A 26,956-nucleotide genomic window follows, 5' to 3' on the forward strand; every position below is an offset into this window, starting at 1 on the left:
TTTTTCTTTTCCATTCCCATTTCTTCTGCTTAGTTTAGGCCTTTATCACTTGTTGCTCATTTTCCAGATTGCTGCCACAGCCAGCCTCCTCATTGCTTTTGCTGCCTGTCCATCTTGCCCTCTCCTTAGTCTCCCTTCCAAACAGAATTTCTCCCTACCACAGAATTTCTCTTTCTAAAATGCAAGTATAATGTAAACAACACACACACACACACACACACACACACACACACACACACACTCCACACACACTTATGCACAGAAAGGTTTCTGGAAGAATCTATAAATGGTGGTTAATTGAAGAGAGAGGAGCTGGATGTCTGAGGTGGAATGGAGACTTTTATTATATTTTTTTGTACTGATTCAAATATTATTTTACTATATATGTGTTACTTTTATTATATAAAAACTAGTTTTTAAAAATGACTTCTCTATACTTTGACTGAGAAATTCTACATCTAAAAGTTTATCCTATTCTTGTACATACACATGAGCAAAAGTGACATATGTACATGGATATGATATAACCTAAATGCCAATAAATACTATAATGGCTAAGTACAAAAATAGTACAGACATACAATGAATTTCTATGCTGTCATGAAGAATGATGTGCTTTGTACTATGTACCTCTGTGTATTAATGTGCATGAACATGCAAAAGAGCATATTCTATGATATACCACTTGTATATCACAGAACATCTCTGAAAGATTTTTTAATATACTTAAACAGTAGTTGCTTCTAGGGAGGGACAAGGGGACAGGGGATATCTCCTATGTAGCATGGGAGGAAGCTTACTTTCACTGGCTTATAGTGTTTGAATTTTATACCATGTTTATGTATTAATCTATGCAAAATTTTTTAAATGCATATAATTTTAATAGGTAATATAATCCATTTCATGAAAAGAGGCACAATTCACTTGGATTGTCCTATACTGACTGGAAGCTATCTTGCTTCTCCAAGCTTCTTTATCGCTCATTCTTTGCAGATACACAGTTTTATGCAAAATGAAGGAACGTTATACTAGTAATGGTTTTAGTTTTGTATTCCCTGATAGTCTGGCTAAATATGGTTTTCTACATTGGTATACATGGTGTTACTGAAGGTCACTGAAGGTCACTCCTCTTACCCTCTCTTCCATGTTCACAAACACGTGATCTCTCTGTATTGTACTGATAAGCTCTTCAAAACACATAACATGCCCCTTAATTAGGACTTATTTATGAATCAGAACAATTCCAAACCTGTATGTTAAATTTAAACATTACTCCCCTATTGAAAATCCTTCCAATCCTGTTCATTGCCTTTAGGATAAATTCTAAGCTTCTATTAATATCTATTATTATTAAAAATCTTACTCCTGCCTACCTATTCATCCCGAAAACTTGCTAGTCCACTCTCCTCCAGTTCTTTGCTTTGTCTTGTTGAATAACCTGCAGTAACCTGAATGTGTCCTACTTCTCAAGCCCCCATACTTTTACACATGTAGTTTATTCTGCCCCCAAACTCCTTTTTTCCACCCTCAGTCAACCTACTGACTGGTTACCCCTAAGTTCCAGCAGGCTGTGCTTGGTCACATGGTTTAGGAATCGGCTTATTGCTCATTTGTTTCTTTCCACACACTGTAAACTCATTGAGAACAGAAACATCTTGCTCATCTTCATAGCCCCAGTGCCTCAAGGCATTCAATATGTGTTTGAATGAATTTTGGGGAGTAACTGCTAAGATTGCATACATAGGGGAATAGGGTTTAACAGCCAGGGAGAGGAATTTGGATAATTACAAATAAGGAACCACTGTTCTTGTGCAAGGGAATGACGTGACAAAATGGACTGGGAGAGAGAGAGGCTGGAGGGGGAGAGATTAGATAGTCAGATGTTGGGAGTAAGTTGGGTATAAAGAAATGAGGACTAATATTAGGGCTGTGGCCCTGGGATGGGTAGGGAAAGCCTAAGGGGAAACTGGTTTGGGGAGAAGGAGAGTTTATAGGCAGAAACAGGCAATAATAGTAATAGCTACCATTTATTGAACATCTGTACCATGTACATGCTAAGTGTTTTACAGGCCTGGGTGGACCTTGAGCTTTTGCTGAGAGTTTAACAATGCCCCTCCCCCAGTGCATCTATCTGCTTTTGGGGTTTGATTGTTGTGGTTGGTGGATTCTGGTGGAATCCTGTGGGACTCGAGGGACATTGTTCCAGCTAATGATTAAGAACTCTCCAGACAATAGGGGCTTCTTAGACAATGGGTGAATTTCCAGGATGTCCGGCCCCCTTCCGAGGAGGGAGATAACAAAATGTAAAAAAGGTGTCTGTCAAAGACCAATCAGGCAGCTGGGGAGAAGGAGGGAGATAACAAAATGTAAAAAAGGTGTCTGTCAAAGACCAATCAGGCAGCTGGGGACAAGTTCCCTCTCTGGTCCGAGCCTAAGCCGGGACCAATCAGCAGGAGAACACAACCAAATCTATAATTTACATACGGGGAAGTGGGAACCTATAAAACTGACATATTCGCGCCCAAAAGGGTTCCTTCTTCGACCTCCTGCGTGAGGACCAAGGAACCCCGGTGCACCGGCCTTCAATAAACCTCTTGCGTTTTGCATCGACTTCCGACTCTTGTTGTTTCCTGGGCGAGTCGAAACTCCTAGGAGACCGCGCAGGTCTAACATTTGGGGGCTCGTCCGGGATTCCACTCGCCCCGGACCACAAGAACACCGGGAGTTGGAGGTACCAGGTAAGCTCGAGCTTGATTGTCTGTTTGTCCCTTGTTCTTTGTGGGCCATTATCGGAGGAAAGCCGTAAGAATCGGCTTATTATGGAATCTGTATCGGACCTCTGGCTAGGCAGACGTGCTAATAGCCGGCGTCCATGAGCCCTAGGGGACGCCCTAGTGGCTCATCTGGAAGGAGAGGCAAACTCTGTCTCCCCTTCACTCGGTTTCGGCAGTTCCCTTGGTGGTAACTGCCATCTGAAGAAGTTTCGGTTTTGAAGCGAGCTCGCGGTGGCCCATACGTATATGTGTTTCGTGGAGTTTTAACTGTTTCTGTATTGTGGTCTATTCTTCTTCTCTGACGGACGACAATGGGACAAACTATGACGACTCCTCTTTCCCTTACCCTAAGCTATTGGACCGAAGTTCGGGCCAGAGCCCATAATTTTTCGGTAGAGGTAAAGAAAGGAAAGTGGCAGACTTTGTGTGCCTCTGAATGGCCAACATTTCAGATAGGATGGCCCCCCGAAGGATCCTTTTTATTAGACAAGATTAAGCTGCTGAAGTCTAAGATATTTAATATAGATCCCCACGGACATCCAGACCAAGTACCATATGTCTTGGTCTGGGAAGATTTAATTCTCTCCCCACCTCCGTGGGTCCGGCCCTTTGTTTCCTCAACAGGTACGTCCGCGCATACATCAGCAGCGTCGGAGATATTAGCCTTAAAGAAAAACCCCAACACGGAGAAGCTACCCGACGCCCCGGATCTACCGAAGGCGATTTATCCTGACCCGCAGTCCGATTTGCTTCTTTTGGATTCCCCACCCCCTTATCCTCCGGCCCCGAATCCCCTACCACCTAGAGGACCCCCAGCTCCACTGCCCTCGGCACCAAGGGAACCATCCATGATGGAAGAAGAAAGGGGTCCCTCAGTGGGCACTAGGAGCCGGAGGGCTATCTCCCCGGACTCCACTGCCCTACCTCTTAGAGAATATGGCCCCCGCGATGGCCAAGGGAATAGACCTCTCCAATATTGGCCCTTTTCCTCTGCAGATCTTTATAATTGGAAAATGCATAACCCAACTTTTTCCGAAAATCCACAGGCCCTTACCGCTTTAATAGAATCTCTTGTTTTCTCCCACCAGCCCACATGGGATGATTGTCAGCAGCTGCTCCAGACTCTCCTAACGACTGAGGAGAGGCAACGGGTTCTTTTGGAAGCCAGAAAAAATGTATTAGGCGCCAATGGGCAACCTACCCAGCTGCCTAACGAGATTGATGCTGGTTTCCCACTCGTCAGGCCAAACTGGGATTTCAATGCCCCGGAAGGTAGGGAGCGCCTGAAAATGTATCGCCAGGCTCTGGTGGCGGGTCTCCATGGAGCGGCCAGACGGCCCACTAATTTGGCTAAGGTAAGGGAAGTAACTCAGGGGCCCCAGGAATCGCCAACTGTGTTCCTGGAACGTTTAATGGAAGCCTTTAGACGCTTTACCCCTTATGATCCAACTTCGGAGGGACATAGGGCTACTATAGCGATGGCTTTCATAGATCAAGCGGCCCCTGATATTAAGAAGAAATTACAAAGGCTAGATGGCTTGCAGGGATTTTCGCTTCAGGAGTTAGTAAAAGAGGCAGATAAAGTATATAACAAAAGAGAAACAGAGGAAGAGAAGGAAGAAAGAAAGCAGAAAGAGCAGGAAGCCCGTGAAATAAGACGGGATAAGAGACAGGAGAGGAATTTAAGTAAGATACTGGCCACTGTGGTTGGAGGAAGAAATATAGGGGATAGAAGTAGGCAGGAAGGGCGAACGGCAGACAGAAGGCAGCCATTAGACAAGGACCAATGTGCCTACTGTAAAGAAAAAGGACATTGGGCGAGAGAATGCCCTAAGAAAAAGAATGGAGGAAGGCCAACCAAAAACAAAATCTTAACATTGAAAGAAGACGACTAGGAAAGTCAGGGCTCGAACCCTCTCCCCGAGCCCCGGGTAACTCTTAAAGTGGAGGGGGAACCTGTTCAATTTTTGGTAGATACCGGAGCCCAGCACTCCGTCCTTCTCCACTCAAAAGGTCCTATCTCAGCTAAAAGGTCATGGGTACAAGGAGCCACTGGGAATAAACAATATTCATGGACCACACGAAGGACAGTAGATCTTGGGATTGGACGAGTAACCCATTCATTTTTGATTATTCCGGAATGCCCCTATCCTTTGCTGGGAAGAGATTTACTCTCCAAAGTAGGGGCTCAAATCCACTTTCAGCCAGAAGGTCCCACCATAACTGATAATAAGGGAAGGTTACTTCAAATATTGACTATGAAATTAGAAGATGAATATAAATTATACGAGCAGCCTTCATCCTCACGAGTTAATGTTACTGATTGGGTAACTCGGTTCCCTCAAGCCTGGGCAGAAACTGCCTGAATGGGGATGGCCAAAAATCGGCCCCCGGTGCTAGTGGAACTCAAGGCAACTGCCACCCCGATAACAGTCCGTCAATACCCCATGAGTAGAGAAGCCAAAGACGGTATCCGTCCCCATATACAGAGGCTACTAGACTTGGGCATCTTAATAAGATGTCAATCAGCATGGAACACCCCTCTCCTGCCGGTAAAGAAACCAGGAACAAATGATTATCGGCCGGTGCAGGATCTACGAGAGGTAAACAAACGGGTGGCAGACCTCCACCCCACAGTTCCAAACCCTTACAACCTCCTGAGCACTCTTCCACCTCAACATACGTGGTATACTGTTTTGGACCTTAAAGATGTTTTTTTCTGTTTAAGACTCTCTCCCCTGAGCCAACCCTACTTTGCCTTCGAATGGAAAGATCCAACATCGGGAATGTCTGGTCAGCTGACATGGACACGGCTATCTCAGGGATTTAAGAACTCCCCGACCATCTTTGATGAAGCCCTCCATCAGGATTTGGCATTATACAGAGAATCAAATCCCCAGGTAACATTACTCCAATACGTTGATGATATTTTATTAGCTGCTGAGACCCAAGAAGATTGTATCAAGTGTACTGAAAAACTGTTAACGGAACTTGGAACCCTGGGATATAGAGCCTCAGCCAAGAAAGCACAAATATGCCAACAACAGGTCAGTTACCTGGGGTATCTATTAAAAGGGGGGCAAAGATGGCTCACGGAGAGCAGAAAGGATATGGTGGCCCAAATTCCGGCTCCCAAAAACGCCAGGCAGGTTAGAGAATTTTTGGGGACGGCCGGATTCTGTAGACTATGGATTCCAGGGTTTGCTAAGCTGGCAGCCCCATTGTACCCCCTAACCAAAAACAGCACTCCTTTCATTTGGGGCGATAAGGAACAACGGGCTTTTGACCAAATCAAACGAGCTTTACTTTCAGCTCCAGCCCTAGGACTGCCAGATGTAACCAAACCTTTTCATTTATATGTGGCCGAAAATAAGGGCATTGCAAAAGGAGTATTGACTCAGAAATTGGGTCCCTGGAATCGCCCAGTTGCTTATTTGTCAAAAAAATTGGACCCTGTGGCATCAGGATGGCCCATTACCAAACCCTGTTGCTAAACTCAGATCGCATCAAGTTTGCTCCAGCCACAGGACTCAATCCAGCCACCTTGCTACCTGATCCTGACTTGGAAGGCTCCACCATCATACATGATTGTCAGGAAGTACTAGCTGCAGCACACGGCAGTAGGCCAGATCTGATGGACCTGCCCCTCCCTGATGCTGATTTCACCTGGTTCACGGATGGGAGCAGTTTCCTGGAGGAAGGTAAGCGTCGAACTGGGGCAGCCGTGGTAGACGGAAATCAAGTCATATGGGCAGCGGCGCTACCACAAGGGACCTCAGCCCAACGAGCTGAATTAATTGCCCTGACGAGGGCATTAGAGATGGCAGAGAATAAAAAAGTAAACATCTACACAGACAGTAGATATGCGTTTGCTACCGCTCATATCCACGGTGCCATTTACCAACAGAGAGGGCTACTAACTTCAGGTGGCAAAGAAATTAAAAACAAAGACGAAATCGTGGCTTTGTTGACTGCACTCATGCTTCCTACTAAAGTCAGTATCATCCACTGCCCTGGACATCAAAAAGGAAATACCCCAATAATTAGGGGAAATAATATGGCTGACCAAGTGGCCCGAGAAACAGCATCGGGAGAAGTCATTTTAGGACTGTCACATAAAGTTCCTGAAAAACCAGGCCGCGATGAAGAAATCATCCCGGCCACAACAAAAGGAACTTTGTCCCCTCAGCAAGCAGAATCCATGTTACAACAGATGCACAGATGGACACATTTGGGGACTAAAAAGATGGTAGCCTTGTTACAAAAAGCCGGGTACGAAACCCCTGGAATGACAAAATAGCTGAACAAATTGTGCAGGAATGCGTCCCATGTCAACAGGTAAATGCTCACAAAGGGAAACTTGAAACTGGAAAGAGACTCAGGGGGGACCGCCCAGGAACTTACTGGGAAGTGGACTTTACCGAAGTGCGTCCTGGAAGGTATGGTAATAAATACCTTTTAGTTTTTGTAGACACTTTTTCAGGATGGATAGAGGCTTTCCCAACAAAGAAAGAAACAGCTGCTGTAGTAGCCAAGAAGATTTTAGAAGAAATTTTTCCTCGATTTGGAGCATCAAAGGTAATAGGGTCTGATAATGGTCCAGCCTTCGTCGCCCAGGTAAGTCAGGATGTGGCCAGATATTTGGGGACTGATTGGAAATTACATTGTGCCTATAGACCCCAAAGTTTAGGTCAGGTAGAAAGAATGAATAGGACTCTAAAAGAGACCCTAACTAAATTGTCCTTGGAGACTGGCGGTACCGATTGGACGGTGCTCCTTCCTTTGGCCCTATTCCGGGTTAGAAATACACCTTCCCGATACCATCTTACTCCTTTTGAAATATTATATGGTGCCCCGCCTCCCCTCCTCACTTTAGGAAAAGAAATAAAACCTGATTGTCAAAATAACACTGACTTATATGCTAGGCTACTGGGACTCCAATTGGTCCAGAAAGAAATACGGTCCCAACTCGCCAAGGCCTACCAACCGGGAACACCGGGAGAAACTCATCCTTTCCAAGTCGGAGACTCCGTATACGTCCGTCGGCATCGAACCCAGACGTTGGAACCTCGATGGAAAGGACCATACACCGTCCTCCTCACCACCCCAACGGCCATAAAAGTGGACGGCATCGCTGCCTGGATCCATGCTTCACATGTGAAGGCTGCACCAGCGACGGCATCATCAGGATGGCGGGCCCAAAGAACCGACAACCCGCTCAAACTCAAGCTTCTACGAACCTAAGACTTATAATTTTGGTTTTACTGCCTTTACTGACTGTAAGTGATTTTAGCCCTCACCTCCCCCAACGTTTAACTTGGCAGGTAATTTCTCAGACTGGAGATGTAACCTGGTCCATTAGTCATACTGCACCCCCCTGGACCTGGTGGCCAGATCTTTTTCCTGATGTTTGTAAATTGGCTATAGGAGCACCTTATTGGGATACAGAAGGTTGAGATTCCATGATTGGAATCAATAGTCACAAGAAAAAGGGGGGAATGTGGGACTCGAGGGACATTGTTCCAGCTAATGATTAAGAACTCTCCAGACAATAGGGGCTTCTTAGACAATGGGTGAATTTCCAGGATGTCCGGCCCCCTTCCGAGGAGGGAGATAACAAAATGTAAAAAAGGTGTCTGTCAAAGACCAATCAGGCAGCTGGGGAGAAGGAGGGAGATAACAAAATGTAAAAAAGGTGTCTGTCAAAGACCAATCAGGCAGCTGGGGACAAGTTCCCTCTCTGGTCCGAGCCTAAGCCGGGACCAATCAGCAGGAGAACACAACCAAATCTATAATTTACATACGGGGAAGTGGGAACCTATAAAACTGACATATTCGCGCCCAAAAGGGTTCCTTCTTCGACCTCCTGCGTGAGGACCAAGGAACCCCGGTGCACCGGCCTTCAATAAACCTCTTGCGTTTTGCATCGACTTCCGACTCTTGTTGTTTCCTGGGCGAGTCGAAACTCCTAGGAGACCGCGCAGGTCTAACAATCCCTTGTATCTTTCTGCAGCCATGAATTTGTTTAGAAACTAATCCATCCCACAAAACAGAGGGAACAGGAACTCTGACCCCACTGAGATTTAAGGTTACAAAAACATGACTGATGGGACTTCCCTTGTGGCACAGTGGTTAAGAACCTGCCTGCCGATGCAGGTGACACAGGTTCTATCCCTGGTTCGGGAAGATCCCACGTGCCACGGAGAAACTATGCCCATGCACCACACTACTGAGCCTGTGCTCTAGAGCCCACGAGCCATAACTACTGAGCCCATGTGCTGCAGCTACTGAAGCCCGCATGCATAGAGCCTGTGCTCCACAACAAGTGAAGCCACTGCAATAAGAAGCCCGTGCACTGCAACGAAGAGTAGCTCTCGCTCGCCACAACTAGAGAAAGCCCAGGCGCAGCAACGAAGACCCAAAGCAGCTAAAAAATAAATAAATAAAATTAAAATAAATAAATAAACTTAAACAAACAAAAACAGCATGACTGATGAATGGGGAAGGCCCAGGCAAAGCAAGTTTTCAGGAAAGGATAATCAGATTCCTAACAGGAAAATCCCTACAGGGTAAAATGGACTTGGGCCAGTGACGCAAATTCAATTCAAAGGTCTAAAGGGGAGTCCCTTTGACAGTGTACTGAGTGGTGGTGACTCCGGAGGAGTGTATGCATGTGAATTGAATGAGCTTACCACTTGCAGAGCCAGGCAGTTTTGCCTTGGGTTTAGTCGAAATGGAGTATGTTTCCTCCCATTTCACTAAAGTTGTGCTGTCTGTGGAAACCTAGAGAGGTCTAAACTAAGGTCTTTAGGAGTCAGTAGACTAGGGTTTTATTCCTTTAGGATTTCTGGGGTGTAAGCCAAGAAACTGATACCAGTGCCGTTGATGAATTTCTAACTCTACTGAGTGGTGGATCTGTGGTTCCATTATTAGCAGTGGCAGCAGGTGCCTGGCTGTCCACACTGGGGCAGAGGCCAGAGGGCATGAATGACTTGGTCAGACTGGTGTCTCTGAGGGGCGGTCAGGGACCAGAAATTGGGCCCAGCTCAAAGTGTATTTTAGTCTCCTTTTCACCAATGGGCTGAAGTAACAAGCAGTAATCAGGCCTATCTATGGACATATAGGCGTCATGGGGATCCTCAAAAGCAGAGGCAGAAAGTAACCCCTGGAAAAGGCTGTAGCTTCTTATTTGTCAAACAGGTAGAGACTCAGCAACACCTGGAGTGTTGTTAGGAATACAATTCTCAGACCTACTGAATCAGAAAAACTGTATTTTAACAAGCCCTCCAAGTGATTCAAATAAATATTAAAGTTTGAGAATTACTGATAGAACATCACTGCAAAAGTAAAATCATTTAGACTGAGAAAGACAAACACTGTGTTAACTGAAAAAAAAAAGTGCACAACCTAAAAGTTGAGAATTATGTTTTATTTGGCAGACTTACTGAGGACTTAAACCTGGGATACAGCCTCTCAGATAGCTCTGAGGGACTGTTCCAAGGAGAAAAGAGAGGAGCCAGTATATATAGGAGTTTTTGCTGTAAAAAAACCCCCCATGTATTCAAACATCAAAAGATTACTGCCATCTCAAGTAATGATTTTAGTACCTTTCTATGTATGGGAAGATGCAAGAGTCTGGGCTCATTGAAATTATTCTTTTGATATGCATTTTAACTATCTAGGGCCAGTATCCTGTTTTTCTCCATCCTGAATTCCCCTCAGGTTGCACCATCAGGGGCTGCTGCAGTAGCTAGCTGACGGTTTTATGGCTGCAACATCCTTTGTTTACTGAAATGGCAGGCGACATTCTTTTTCCACGGTGTGTGATATCACTTATATGTGGAATCAAAAAAATAAAAGAAACTAGTGATTATAACAAAAAAGAGACTCACAGATGTAGAGAACAAACCAGTGGGGAGAGGGAAAGGGGGAGGAGCAAGATAGGGGAAGGGGACTAAGAGGTACAAACTACTATGTATAAAATAAATAAGCTACAAGGATAAACAGTACAACACAGGGAATATAGCCAAACTTTATAATAACTATAAATGGTATGTAACCTTTAAAAATTGTGAATCACTATGTTGTACACCTGAAACTTATATAATATTGGACATCAACTATACCTCAGTTAAAAAGTAAAATCATTTGAACTCAGGCTAACGACAACTTAGATATAGACTCTCTATAATCTATAATCCTCAGAACAACCCATTTTACTGACAGAGAAACTGAAGTCACTATGAGCTCTATGTTGGCAAATCCAAAGAACATCTCCATGCCCCTTCTCACTCAACCTCTCAGCATCGTTGGCCATGGACGACCACTACTTCTCGGGAACACTCTCTTCACATGGCTTCTATGACAACACACTCTCATAGTCTTCCTCCTATAGCATCAGGCAATCAGTCTCTTTTCCTGGCTCTTTTCTCCAACTTTCAAATGATGGAGCTCCAAAACTGGGACTTGCATCTCCTTCTTTCCTCTATCCTGATTCTCTCCCTAGGGGACCACTTCCCCTTCCATGGCTTTAAATACTGTCTACGGGCTTGTGACTCCCTAAACTCCAAACTTTCATCTAATTAGCTACTTCACATCTCTACTCGGCTCTCTAAAATATATCAAACATAATATATTCAAAGCAGAGCTCTTAATTCCCCACTCTGAAACTTGTTTCTCCTCAGTCTTCCCCACCCCAGCAAATGACATACCATCTACTCATCTATTTGCTTAGGTCCCAAACCCAGGAGTCATCCCTGATATCCTCTAAGACTAGTATAACTGTTGAGAATATAGACTCTGCCAAAGGCAAAGGTTTCCTGAAGAACTTTGCATCGAAGGTGGAGCCTTTTCCCACAATTAAGAGATCAAGGAATTTTGGTAAAAAGAATGGTAAAAAATTTGCCCCAAATGTTGGCTGTCAACTTTCATACTAGATCAAGCAGATTTTTCAACTGTGAGGTAGCCCAGGGCCATCCAAGGCCCCATAAATTGGCATCCAGATAAGTCTTTGCCTATGAAACAAGATAATATTTGTGAAAGTGCCTACTACAGTGCTTCAGGAAGTGTGATGGTGAAGAGGGCTTGGGACTGCTCAGACATACCCCAAGACTACAGGACAGATCTACCAGCAGTTGGTTTTCTAAGCCCTCAGACCCATCCATGTATTGCCAAAGTGTCATGTGGGACAGTGAACATCAGATGACTTATTCAGTGTTGATGGGGTCTCTGCTGATTGAATTTGATGGACTGACTGATACATGAAGAGTCTTCTCTTCCCCCATCATCCAGACCTGAACACAGGCTAACTGTGCAAAGGCATAAAACAGGCTCTCTTCCTTACATGGGCTTCTGGGAGTTGATTAAGGGTTAATTAATTAATTATTTTTGTTTGTTTTAAGAACTGCTTGGTATCCCTGGGCACACAGACAGTACAACACAGTAGGGCTTAAGATATATAAAAAAGAGCCAAACAAAAAATTTTAATTCTCTAATTAATTAAGAGGCTAAGCCTGTTGAGAATAGCATTAAAAAAAATCAACACTGGCTCAAACCCTAGTGAGGTGGCCAGCTGAATGTGTTTATGCTGACCTTTGGCTAACAGAGTGGCTGTAACTAACTGAAGATGAACTACAGCTTGTCAGCTCAGTGGTTCTCAACCTTTCTATGTAACATCTCAACCATCACATTTCAACGAATATTATCAAACCTGCTTTAATACTGGGAGAAACTGTATCTGACAGAAGATACAAGAGACTCCAGAATGAACTCTGTATAAGGCTGAATAAGCCAGAACATTTTTCTTTTTAATCAAATAACTCAAACATAAAAAATAATAAAGGTGAAGCTTCTGGTTCTTTCCAAGATGGAATAAGACCACTACATCCTCCGTCTCCTATGGATTCAGCTAATAACTCTGGACACAACATGAAAAGCAACTACATGAGGATCTGGAAAGTAAAAAAAAGAAGATAAATTGTCAAGAAAAGTCAAAACTTAGAGAAATGAGCCATACAGATGTGAATTTTTTGTTTTTTAAAAAAATTTCCTCCTTTTTCTCATAGCTTTGACCGGAGGGCAGGTACCAGTTATAACACTGTGTGGTGGTGGCAGAAGAGGCTAAACTTGTAGTAGAAACCCCATCTTTCTAAAAAGAAGAAACAAGAAAAGAGGATTGAAGAGAGTATGTGTATGTGATCCTCATTTTTTTCCTCTCTTACCTTTTCTTTGAAATGGGGCCCTAGTTGTGGAAATGGGGCACAAAGCTGTACTTTGATGGTAATGTAGGCAATTAAAATTTCAGTTAAAATTCTATCTGGCCAGAGGAACTGGAAAAGGTGGCCCTGAGGGCCTGAGAGTGTGAGAGGACTCATGAGGAGGAGAGAACTGGAGAAGGGATCACTTAATTCTGTGTATGAACCTATACATGTCATGGGCTGATGTTGAACTGTGCTTGCGTGGGACAGACTGAAATCAGTACAGCAAAGGCTTTGAGAACTGAACTGAGATTGAAACTACTGCCCACAGAAGATGAAGCAGAACTAGCAATCTGACCCTAACTAGGTTGATTGTCTGCTATAATGAAAAAAAAAATCAACATTCTTAAGAGGATTTTAACTGGACCCAGACCTTATACAGCATAATATTAAAAATGCCTAGCATATAATCTAAAATTACTTTACATAAAAATAAAAGGTAAGTGTGATCAGTTCTCAAGGGACAATTAACAAATGTCAACCACAAGATGACCCAGATGTTGGAATTATCACACAGACTTTAAAGCAGCTATGGTAACTATGCTTCATGAGCTAAAGGTAAACATACCTGAAGTGAATAGAAAGATAGAAGTTCTTGGAAGAGAAATTAAAACTGTAAAAAAGAACCAAATAGAAAACTTTTTAAATTGAAAAAATACAGCACATGAAATTTAAAAATTCATTTGATGGGCTAACAGCAGAATGGAGATTATAAAAGAGAGAATTAATGAACCTGAAAATAGATCAATAGAATGTATTCAATCTGAAGAACAAAGAGAAAAACAGGATGAAAAATGAACAGTATCTCAGGTTTCTGTGGAATAAAAAAATTTTTTTAAATTTTAACATTTATGACATTGGAGTTCCAAAGAAGAGGAAAGACAGATTGATGCAGAAATATGTTAGAAGAAATAATAGGTTAAAACTTCCCAAATTTAATGAAAGATATAAATTTGCAGATTCAAGAAGCTTGGTGAACTCCAAACAGGAAAAACTAAAACAACAACAACAAAAAAAACAAAACCCAGAAACCCCCAACCGCACACATGAAGACACATCATAATTAAACTGCTAAAAAAAATATATAAAGAAAATTCTTGAAAGCAGCTAGAGAAAAATGAAATATAGTGGACACAGAGATGAACAATTATTTGAATTACAGCAGATTTCTCATCAGAAATGTTACTGAGTCCAACCTTGTACTGCTTGTTGCACAACAGGCCAATAAATCAAGAGATGATGTGTTGGGGCAAAGAATAACAATTTAATTCAGTAAGCCAGCAGACAAAGAATATGGTGGACTAGTGTCCCAAAGAACCATCTTACCTGAGTTAGAATTCAGGCTTATTTTATACTAAAAGGGGAGGGGGTGAAGTTGGTTACTGCAAACTTCTTAGTGTAGGAACCCTTGTTCTTGCAGCTGTCCACCTAGGTCTGGTCAAAATGTTCCTATAAACCTCCAACAAGACAAATGTTATTCTCTGTTCTGCAACTTTTTAAAGGAAAAGTGTTATACCTTTAAAGGTCAGAGCCTTGAGAATGGACTATCCTGTATATTTCAGGCTATAGGCAACATTCTTTTGCAAAAGGTACAAAGCCAGCATGACTAAGCACAGGCAACAGAGCACAAAGGTTAGAGCATATTGAATAGATACAATATGGAGTCAGGTTTGTTCATCTCTGTTACAGAAACTGTGGAGGCTAGAAAACAGTGGACCAAAATCTTTAAAGTACTAAAATATCTGTCAACCCAGAGTCCTACATTCAACAAAAATATTCTTCAGTAATGAAGGCTAAATAAAGACATTTTTGGGAATTCCCTGATGGTCCAGTGGACTTGGTGGTTTCACTGCTGTGGCTCAGGTTCAATCCCTGATCAGGGAACTAAGATCCTGCAAGCTGTGCAGCACAGCCAAAAAAAAAAAAAAAAAAAAGACATTTTCAAATGAAAGAAAACTAAGAAAATTTGTCATCAATGGACATATTCTAAAAGAACAGGAAGAAAGGAAGTTCTTCAAGCTTAAGGGAAACAATGCTAGAGGGAAACTTGGAAATTTAAGAATAAAGGAAGACCAACAGGAGTGGTAAATAGCTAGGTAAATATAAAAGTCTATTTTTCATCTCTCATGTTTCTTTAATATATATGACTGAGTGAAAGCAAAAATAATATCATTGTCTGTTGGAGTTTTCAAATGTTCCTATAATACATATGACAGCTACAATATAAAGGAGAAAGGGTAAAGAGGCCTATATGGTTAAAAGCTTCTACATATTATTTGAGACAGTAAAATATTTACTCTGAGTAAACTGTGAAAAGTTAGATATATATATACTGAATTTCCTAGAGCAACCCCTAGAATAAAAATCCAAAACAATATAGCCAAAAGGCCAATAGATAAAGTAAAATAATAAAAAATATTCAAATAATCAAAAAGAAAGCAGAGCAGTGGGGGACAAAAACAGCAAAAGAAATAGAAAGGAAAAGCAGAAAACAAATAATAAAATGGTAACCCTAAATCCAATAATATTAATAATTATATTACATGTAAATTGTCTAAATATACCAATTAAAAGGCAGAGATTATCAGACTGTATTTTACAAAGACCACATCACGGTTGCACAACATTGTAAATTGTACTAAATATCACTGAATTGTTCACTTTAAAAGTGTTAATTTTATATTATTATATTTCATTTCAATAAGTGATTTCTTAAAATTACCACAACATACGCTACATACAAATACAGTTGACTTTTGAACAATGAGGAGGTTGATCCTTATATAACTTAGAGTGGCCCTGCGTATCCATGGATTCAACCAACCACAGACCATGTATTTACTATTGAAAATTATCTGCATATAAGTGAACTCATGCAGTTCAAACACACATTGCTCAAGGGTCAACTGTAACCCACTTTAAAGACACAGATAGGTTAAAAGTAAAAGTATAGAAAGGGATATAATCTGCAAACACTAATCAAAAAGAAAGCTGGCAGGAGAAAAGGAATGGCTCTCCTTTACAGATAAATGCCAGTTAATAAATGTAGAGGGAATGAAGGAAATAGAAAATTATCATTATGAGATGACTGTATTAATTGTCACTGACAAGATTCACCAATGATGCTAAAATTAATGGGAGAAAATTTGAGGAGAAATTAGGTATGTGAATAGTTTCAATGTATCTTCCCCCAGATATTTATTTATTACAAAGCAGAAAATAGTCAATTCTCAGTGGAGAAATCTTGCAGACACCACCTAAATCAAATGATCAAGTTAGACATCACCAGTAATAAGACATATTGACATCATGTACCTGCAGATATAATGTACTGAGAAGGGCACATCATGCTGAAAGACGTAACACCTCAATCTAATGATGAGAAGACATCAAACACAAATCAAGGAATATTTTACAAAATAACTGACAGGTACTGTTCATTTAAAGTGTCAAAATCATGAAAGACAAGGCAAGAATGATGAACTTCCACAGACTGGAGAAGCCTAAGAAGATATACAATTAAGTGTTCTGTGGGATCCTGGAATGGATCCTGGAACAGAACAAGGACATTGGCCAAAAGCTAATAAAAGTCAAATAAAGTGTACAGCTTAGTCAGTAATCTTGTACCAAGGTTAACTTCTCAGTTTTTATCATCATATCACAGTTACGCAAGATGTTAACATTAGGGAATGTTGGATGAAGGATATGTGGGAAATCTCTGTATTATTTTTGGAATTTTTCTGTAAGTCTAAAATTACTTCAAAATAAAAAGGGTTAAACATTTTTTAAGTGAAAGAAAGGAAAGAAAGAAAGAAGGAAGGGTAGAAGGAAGGAAGGAAGGGGGGTAGGTAGTGGCTATATTAATGTCAGATAAAGTAGACTTCAGAACAAGGAATATTACCAGCAATAAAGAGGGACATTAAATAATGACAAGAGTCAACTCAATAAGAAGACATAACAGGGGCTTCCCTGATGGTGCGGTGGTTAAGAATCCACCTACCAATGCAGGGGACACGGGTTCGAGCCCTGCTCCAGGAAGATCCCACATGCCGCAGAGCAACTACACTTGTGCGCCACAACTACTGAGCCTGCACTCTAGAACCCTCAAGCCACAACTACTAAGCACATGCACCACAACTACTGAAGCCCTCACACCTAGAGCCTGTGCTCTGCAACAAGAGAAGCCTGCGCACCACAACGAAGAGTAGCCCCCACTCGCCGCAACTAGAGAAAGCCTGTGTGCAGTAATGAAGACCCACAGCAGCCAAAAATAAATAAATAAAAATAAATTTTTAAAAAAGAAGACATAACAATCCTAAACGTGCATGCAACTAACAATAGAGCTTCAAAGTACATGAAGAAAAAATGGGTAGAACTTGAAAGGATAGATAGAGAAATTCACAATTACATTTGAAGATATCAACACTCCTGAGTAGTTGATAGAACCAGTAGAAGGAAAATCAATAAGGATATGTATGACCTAAACAACATTATCAACCAATTTGACATAACTGGCATTTTCAGAGCATTCCACTCAGCAGCAGATGAATACATATTTTTTGTGTGAGAGATTCTGCAAAATTAGAACACACTTAGAGACTTATGCCTTTATCTGAGATTATCAAGAACACATACCTCTTATAGGGAATCAGGGTTAGCCAGGACACCTGTGACAAACCCAAGCTTTTGTCAGAGATTCTAAGTATCTAAGTGTAAGCTACTCAGGGATTTTTAAATAAATTTAGCCAACTGGAAGCCTCCCCTGATGTATCCCCTGATACCTGCCTGGTATCTCCCAGGGCATTGGTGGCTCTCATGGTTGCTTTCTGCTTTGACGTTTGCTGTGATTTCCATGAAAGGAAGCACCTCCACTAAATTAATACACTATCTGGTACATAATCTAAATCAGTTTATCAAGAAACCAGCAAATGTGCCAGGCCTAGCAGCCATCTTCTTACTCTCATTTTTTCTTTTAAAACCCAGATGTGTGTGTATGCCTATGTGTGCACATATCATTTTACTTTTCTGAATCTTATAACAGAGCTTCAGATGCTATCAGCTTCATCTATCATCAGATATGTTAAACTGTTATGTAGTTGTGGTAGACAAAATAATGTCCCTCCCAAAGATGGTCATGTCTCAGTCCTTGGCATTTGTGAATATGTTACCCCATGTGGTAAAAAGGACTATGTGATGTGACTAAATTAATAATTTTTTTTTAAATTAATAATTTTGAGATGGGAAAATTATCCTGGATTATCTGAGTGGGCCCAATGTAATCACAAGGGTCATTATAAGAGGGAGACAAGAGACAAGAGAGGTGAGAGTCAGAAAAGGAGGTGTAGGGAATTTCCCAGTGGTCCAGTGGTTAGGCACTTTCACCACCTGGGCCTGGATTCAATCTCTGGTCGGGGAACTAAGATCCTGCAAGTTGCGTGGCACCATCAAAAAATAGGAGATACAACAACAGAAACAGGGTTGGAGTGTGTGCTCTGAAGATGAAGGATAAAGGCCATGAGCCATGGAATGCAGTCATTCTCTAGAAGCTGAAAAAGGCAAGGAGCCTCCTGAAGGAATATAGTTCTGCCGATACCCTGGTTTTAGTCCTGTGAGACTCATTTCAGACGTCTGACTTCCAGAACTGTAAGATAATAAATTTATGTTGTTTTAAGTCACTAAGTTTATGGCCTCATAAAACTAATACAGTAGTCAAATTTATCAATCTTTCTCTTTATAGCTTTCTAAGTTTGGGTTCATGTTTAGGAAGACCTTTGCCACTCTGAGATTATAAACCTTTTCCCCATGTCTCATTTGAAACTTCCATGGTTTTAGATTTTATTACTTTAATAGATTGACTAATTAAAGGAACCAGCCAGAGGTCTGTATCTTGTATTGATATAATAGAAGAAGGAAACATAGATGGAAGAGTCTTTATCTGTTTGATCTTTGGACTGGGCCTGTCTTTCTCTATAGGAATCTGCTAGCATAGGTAGGGATGGTCATTTATTGTCTGTCTAGCTGACACTGAAGCCTGCAAATCCTAGGCTTGGGGCATAGAGTGCTGGGGAGAGTGAAGGACTGAGGGAGCCAGAGCTCTCCCTGTGAGAAAGGATGTGTTTCTTGAGGTTGGAGTGGGGAAGACGAATGTCCCATATTCCCGTAAAGAGACTCAGTACTTTGTTTGGGGGTGGCAAATTATGCTCAGAGACTGAGATTGTTCTTGTTAAATATTTTATTTAACACAGGTTCACTGCGGGAATTACAATGATTTCACAAGCGAATAGCATACAGGATAGTGTCTCTTAATAAGCCAGTAAAGAAACAACATACACCAAACCAATATAGATTGCTCCAGGCAAGGGGAGATGAAAAGAATAAAGTCCAAATTTAGTTGAGGGAATACCTTTTCTATGAGCTTTGATTTCTTGTTAGAGTTAACATCCGACGCCAGCACAAAAATAAAAGTCCCTGGTTGCTAAAGCACGTTGCTAGGGAACGATGGTGGTTGTGTTGGCAGGCTGGCTGATCTCCCAGCAGTTGGTCACCACTGCCAATAAAGAAGTTGCCTTTATCAAAGCAGCCAGTGCCCCAAGGTCTTCGGAGAACTAGGTTAATAAAGAGTAGCTCTGCCCAGACAAAAATCTCGGTACTCATAGTCTAAATGTTCCCTGGCCATAGTTCCTTCTCCACATCTTCTACGGAAAAGCCCCCTTCCGGATCCCTCAGCCACTAAGCTACTGACTGCTTATCAACAACAGATGAGATGATGACATCCTGACACAGCTTACTTCATTCTCATATGAAAACAACTTTACTTCTAAAAACAACATTTTTTGTCTTAGTCATAAACAAGTAGATTAAAACAACTTCACCTAGGTGATAAACACCTGGATTTGAAATCATATCAAACCAATACGCAACACTGGGACAAGCACATCAACTGGAGGACAGGGAAAGAAGGCCCCTGGGAACAGGGCCAGACAGATAACTCATGAGGCCCAATGCAAAATGAAAAAGTGGGACCCATTCTTCAAAAATCAGGAAAAAAAGTGTTGTCAAAGGTGCTAAAATAGAAAACGTTTTCCTTTCTTCTAGTCCCTTGACTTGTGTTTTTTCACTTACTACTTAATGTCATTCTAAGTAAAGCTTGAATTTTAAATTGTTAACATAATTTTACCATTCAGCTTTATATTGTGCAAATGCCAGTTTTAAATGTAAATATATCAGCATTTAACTAACACATCAGTGGAATCACCAAAATTACACAATTTTTATTTTGTAATTTGTACATGCATACACATAGTTGATCCTCACTATTTTTAGATTCTGTGTTTGTGAATTTGCCTACTAGCTAAAATTTATTTGTAACCTCAAAATCAATACTCTCAGCACTTTTGGTCATTCATGGACATGTGCATGCACAGTTTGGGAAAAACTGGAATTGGACAACATGCATACTCCCTCCCAGCAAACCTTTTAAGGAAGGTTTAGGGAAGATCCCACATGCCAGCAAACCTTTTAGGTTTGTTGACCTAAAACAAATAGACTGCCAGATATTTCTCCAGCAAAGATGGGTTTATTCGGAAACAGCAGAGAATTGCAATTCGAGGTCTGTGAACATGGTGTGCCATGTGCAAGCCCCCACATGGCAATGGAAGGGTACTTGACAAGGAGGAAAAGGAAATTGGGAGGGCTGTAGCAAACAAAGAGTCCATGGCTTTTCATTGGCTCCTTGCTGAGAAAGCAGAGGAGTCTTCCTTTTTCCTTTTGGGCTCTGCCATCATCCCAGGGGTGACAGCTTCCCCTTCTAGTCCCCCACTCTATTCAACTGAGGTTTCTGTTTATTAATTTTCTTACAGGTTGAAAGAGGTGAAGTTCTGCTTTCTTGTTTTAGGTCTCAAACTGTAAACAAGTGTCTTTTTTGTGGCCTATTTAGTGTCACATTTTTTGCATTTTTGTGGTTTTTGTTCATGATTTCACTGTTTCAAGTGACCCCCAAGTGTAGTGCTGAAGGTTCAAAGGGCAAGAAAGCTGTGATGTGCCTTATGGAGAAAATATGTGTGCTAGATAAGCCTCCTTTAGGCATGAGTTAGTGCAGTTGACTGTGAGTTCAAATGTTAATGAATCAATACTGTATGTTAAATAAAGTGTCTTTAAAGAGAAACACACATAAAATAAGGTTATGTATTGATCTGTTGATGAAAATGTGATCAGAAGCTTGCAGGAACCTAACTCTGTACTTCCCTTGGCAGCACTGTGGTTCAGTATTCACCAATTCCGTGTTTGTGGTAACTTTCTAGACCATAACTACCGTGAATAACAAGAATCAATTGTATTTCGTTCTTACCAGAGCAGTGGAAACACTGTACAAAACTAACACAACTGCTTTAACTCCTGTGATATAGTGACCTATAATAAGAAATATATATTTGGTCTTTGTCCCCATTTCTGGCACAGAGATCTTAAAACTCTTGGAATTTCCTAAGTGATGAGGATGACAAAGATACCTTTTGTTATGTTATTGAGGTGACTACTGGCCCCACCTAAGGAAGGGGGCTGATTGTCAGGAGAACAAACCATGTGATTAGAGGGAAGGAAAGGACAAGGAGGGAAGGGAAGGGAGGGAAAGAGGAGCTAGAGGTTGAATCCATCGCCAGTCATCAATGATTTGATCAATCTGCTTGTGAAACAAAACCTCCATAACGCCCCAGAAGGACAGAGTTTGGAGAGCTTCCAGGCTGGTGAACCAGAGTGCTTCCACTATGATGATAGAAGCTCCTTTGTTTGGGATGGCACCCTGTGTATTGATGTCTGTCAACTGAAAAAAAAATTCACAACGTAAAAGCTGTGAGCTGAGTTTATTCAGTGTCTTACTGACAACTATAGCCTGGGAGACAGCCTCTCAGATAGCTCTGAGAAACTGTTCAAAAGGGAAGGGGGGAGGTCAGTATGTATGTGATTTTGGCAAAGGGTGTAGGTGATTTTGGCGAAGGGTATAGGTGCAATCAAGCACACATCTCAGGCTTCCCTGGTGGCGCAGTGGTTGAGAGTCTGCCTGCCGATGCAGGGGACACGGGTTTGTGCCCCGGTCCAGGAAGATCCCACATGCAGTGGAGCGGCTGGGCCCGTGAGCCATGGCCGCTGAGCCTGCGCGTCCAGAGCCTGTGCTCTGCAACGGGAGAGGCCACAACAGTGAAAGGCCCACGTACCACAAAAAAAAAAAAAAAAAAAAAAAGCACACATTTCAGTAGAATGTTGCTGCTAGTCATAAGGAACTCAGTTAGATAGCTTAGATAGCTTAATTAACAGTTTTGTTGCAGGAAGGGGGACCCCTTCCAGGGCCCCAGAGTGGGCTCTTGTCTAACACTCAGAAACGAATTGTCCAAGGAGAGACACGTGCTGACAAAGCAAGAGACTTTACTGGGAAGGGACGCCCGGGCAGAGAGCAGGAGGGCAAGGGAACCCAGGAGGACTGCTCTGCCATGTCGCTCGCAGTCTCGGGTTTTATGGTGATGGGGTTAGTTTCTGGTTGTCTCTGTCTAATCATTCTGATTCAGGGTCCTTCCTGGTGGTGCATGCATTGCTCAGCCAAGATGGATTCCAGCGAGAAGGATTCTGGGAGGTTGGTAGGACATATTGATTTGCGTCTCCTCCCTCCTTTTGACCTTTCTTAAATTCTTCCAGTTGGTGGTAGCTTGTTAGCTCTGTGTTCCTTACCAGGACCTCCTGTTGTAAGATAACTTGTGCAAACGGCTACTATCTTGTCTGGCCAGGGTGGACGGTTTTGGTCAGTGTTTCCCCTAACAGTTTTAGTGACTTTCTAAGAATGGGAAGATGCAAGAATGCAGATTCACAAAAAATTTCTCCTGAAAATAGCTAACTATCTGAAGGCCTGTTCTGCCAGTTTTTCCAGAGCACAGAGTGCCTAATTCCTGATCTCCACCCTGAATTCCTTACAGGGTGTGTTGAAGGTCAGTGACTGAGAGGCTAATGACTTAATGCTTGTAGAACCGATGCTGAAAACTGGGCCTCTGTGCATCGGTGCCAAACTGAATCTTGGAGACAGAGTTTTGGGTGAAGTAGAAAAGAATAGCTTTATTGTTTTGTCAGGCAAAGGGCTCATGCCCTCAAAACTATGTGTCCCAAGCCAGGGGGGATTTGGTGAGGAGTTTTATAGCAGTGGTTCAAGGGCGGGGTTGCTGATAAGGATCAGGGTGTGTGCAGGACCTGCATTCCTTTAATCTGGCCTCAGGTGGTCTCCTGAGGAACTTCTGTGATTCTCAAGGTTATCAAACTGTGCCCTTCTCTCTGTAATGAAGAATGCTTCTGTCAAGTAGTTAACATCTTCCAGCTGTTGGGGGTTTCAGTTCTGCAGAAGGGCTCAAAGATATTGTTATGTGTATCCCTTGAGGAGGAACCAGGACTCTGCCCCAAGGCTGCACTATTTTTTCTTGATTCCTCCTCCCTTGTCTCTGCATCCCCTCCCTTCCCTGATTAGCAACTGTTTGAACCCGCCTTTTGGTACTCAGGGAAGTTTATGGAGGCTGAAGGGTATTCCCTACAAACAAGAAATGGGGGACACAGAAAGGCTTCTGTGCCCAGGAGCTCCACAGGGTTCTGCTCGGTTTCAGAACCAGATGGTGAGTAACCTTCTTTAGTTGGTATATCTCTTCATCTGGTTATTGAGTCATACCCTTTAATACCCTTTGTAAGAAACTGGTAATCTAGTGAGCTAACTAGTTTCTTGAGTCCTGTGAGCTGCTCTAGCAAACTAATTGAACCCAAGAAGGCGGTTGTGAGAAACTCTGATTTATAACCAGAAGCATGGGTAACAACCAGGATTTGCAGTTGGCACTGGAAATGGAAGGCAGTCTTGTAGGACTGAACCCTTAACCTGTGGGAACTGATGCTATCTCAGGGTAGATAGTGTCAGAACTGAATTGAACTGTAGGATACCAAGCTGTGTTGGAGAATTGCCTGATGTGCAGAAACTCCCCACATGCTGTAATCGGTGATTAGAATTGTTAATTCTGGATTTCCCTAGTGGCGCAGTGCTTAAGAATCCGCCTGCCAATTCATGGGACATGCGATTGATCCCTGGTTCGGGAAGATCCCGATTCTTAGCAGAGAAACTAAGCCCATATGCCACAACTACTGAGCCTGTGCTCTAAAGCCCACAAGCCACAACTACTGAGCCTGCATGCCATAACTACTGAAGCCCACGCGCCTAGAACCCGTGCTCCACAACAAGAGAAGCTACTGCAATGAGAAACCCACGCACCACAACGAAGAGAGCCCCTGCTCCCGCAACTAGAGAAAAGCCACGCACAGCAACGAAGACCCAATGCAGTAGGGGAGAGTCAAGATGGCGTACTAGGAAGATGTGGAATTCGCATCTCTTCACAACTAGGGTATCTACCAGGCACCGGTGAGGGACCACGGACACCTAAGGGGACAGGAGGAACCCCCAGCAACCGGATAGGACGTGCAGCGTGGGGGGAGTGAAGGGGTTGGAGAAGTGGAGGTGAGATGGGACTGGCACCCCTGAGGGGAAGCTGGGGGAGGGGAAGGGATCCCACTCCAAAGGGGTAAATTGGGGAACCACTGGGAGGGCAGAGGATCAAAAGGGAGCATGGCCAGGGCTCCCCTGCCCACTTGGGCCCCCAGGAACCTGCTGAGATCCCGGGCCTGATCCTCTGCCCACCTGGGACCCCTCCAGCCGTGCTGGTCCTGAGGGAGTGGGGGGCGGGGAGCAAATGTAAAGGCCGGACTCCCAGGAATGGCACCCCTGAGGGGTGGCTGGGGGAGGGGAGGTGTTCCTACATCCAGCGGGACCCACCCATGGTTAGGGGTCCATCGGCGACGGGGGAGACCCTGAGGGAGACAGTGGGGGAGGGGGGCAAAGGAACGGAAGGGAACATGGCCAGTGTGTTCCCTGTCCACTTAGGCACTGGGGACCCTGCTGGGCTCCCAGGCCTAATCCTCTGTCCTCGGAGCCTCCCTCCAGCAGTGCAGAACCCAAGCCCCACCCCTACACCCCCACCCAGGGCCCTAAATCTACACTCGGAGACCCCCTCTGAGACCCCCTCTAACCACACTGGGCCTAAACCCCACCCACACACCCTCACTCAGGGCCCTACCTCCAAACTCCAGGACTCCACACTCCAGACGCCCTCCTTTCGTCGTGCTGCCTCTCTCCTTCCGCTCAGGTCCTAAGCAGAAACCCTGCCCCACACTTGAATGTTGCCCCGCCTACGCCCCGCCGCCAGAGCCTTTTCTAGCTACGTGGGTCCAGAGCCTAGGCCCCACCCCACGCTCAAACGTTACGTCACCCTCCCCCACCAGCCTAGGTCCCGCCCCATCCTAAACCCCACCGCTGCCTAAGTTCCACCCCAGCCTAAACTCCGCCCCCATACCCAAGGCTTTTTTTCCTTCTTTTTTCCTCTTTTATTTATTTATTTATTTTTTAAGGTAACTTGTATCTTTTTTTTTTTAACATCTTTATTGGAGTGTAATTGCTTTACAATGATGTGTTAGTTTCTGCTTTATAACAAAGTGAATCAGTTATACATATACATATGTTCCCATATCTCTTCCCTCTTGCGTCTCCCTCCCTCCCACCCTCCCTATCCCACCCCTCTAGGTGGTCACAAAGCACCGAGCTGATCTCCCTGTGCCATGCGGCTGTCTCCCACTAGCTATCTATTTTGCGTTTGGTAGTGTATATATGTCCGTGCCACTCTCTAGCTTTGTCACAGCTTACCCTTCCCCCTCCCCATATCCTCAAGTCCATTCTCTAGTAGGTCTGTGTCTTTATTCCTGTCTTACCCCTAGGTTCTTCATGACATTTTTTCTTCTTAAATTCCATATATATGTGTTAGCATACGGTATTTGTTTTTCTCTTTCTGACTTACTTAACTCTGTATGACAGACTCTATGTCCATCCACCTCATTACAAATAGCTCAGTTTCGTTTCTTTTTATGGCTGAGTAATATTCCATTGTATATATGTGCCACATCTTCTTTATCCATTCATCCGATGATGGACACTTAGGTTGTTTCCATCTCCTGGCTATTGTAAATAGAGTTGCAATGAACATTTTGGTATATGATTCTTTTTGAATTATGGTTTTCTCACGGTATATGCCCAGTAGTGGGATTGCTGGGTCATATGGTAGTTCTATTTGTAGTTCATACCTCCATACTGTTCTCCATAGTGGCTGTACCAATTCACATTCCCACCAGCAGTGCAAGAGTGTTCCCTTTTCTCCACACCCTCTCCAGCATTTATTGTTTCTAGATTTTTTGATAATGGCCATTCTGACTCGTGTGAGATGATATCTCATTGTAGTTTTGATTTGCATTTCTCTAATGATTAGTGATGTTGAGCATCTTTTCATGTGTTTGTTGACAATCTGTATATCTTCTTTGGAGAAATGTCTATTTAGGTCTTCTGCCCATTTTTGGATTGGGTTGTTTTTTTGTTATTGAGACGCATGAGCTGCTTGTAAATTTTGGAGATTAATCCTTTGTCAGTTGCTTCATTTGCAAATATTTTCTCCCATTCTGAGGGTTGTCTTTTGGTCTTGTTTATGGTTTCGTTTGCTGTGCAAAAGCTTTGAAGTTTCATTAGGTCCCATTTGTTTATTTTTGTTTTTATTTCCATTTCTCTGGGAGGTGGGTCAAAAAGGATCTTGCTGCGATTTATGTCATAGAGTGTTCTGCCTATGTTTTCCTCTAAGAGTTTGATAGTTTCTGGCCTTACATTTAGGTCTTTAATCCATTTTGAGCTTATTTTTGTGTATGGTGTTAGGAAGTGATTTAATCTCATACTTCTACATGTACCTGTCCAGTTTTCCCAGCACCACTTATTGAAGAGGCTGTCCTCTCTCCTGTACATTCCTGCTTCCTTTATCAAAGATAAGG

General features: G+C 42.8%; 1 protein-coding gene across 1 annotated transcript; it reads left to right on the top strand.

The window, feature by feature from the left end:
• The first annotated feature begins 2,529 nt into the window (after positions 1-2,529).
• On the top strand, positions 2,530-4,675 carry LOC132414070 (uncharacterized). Its single transcript, XM_059996362.2, has 2 exons — positions 2,530-2,738; positions 3,863-4,675. The coding sequence occupies exon 2, from the start codon at positions 4,064-4,066 to the stop codon at positions 4,667-4,669; it is 606 nt and encodes a 201-aa protein (XP_059852345.1). The 5' UTR covers positions 2,530-2,738; positions 3,863-4,063; the 3' UTR covers positions 4,670-4,675.
• Positions 4,676-26,956: the final 22,281 nt, after the last annotated feature.

The sequence above is a fragment of the Delphinus delphis genome, chromosome 1 (assembly GCF_949987515.2).
Source record: "Delphinus delphis chromosome 1, mDelDel1.2, whole genome shotgun sequence".
NCBI lineage: Eukaryota > Metazoa > Chordata > Mammalia > Artiodactyla > Delphinidae > Delphinus > Delphinus delphis.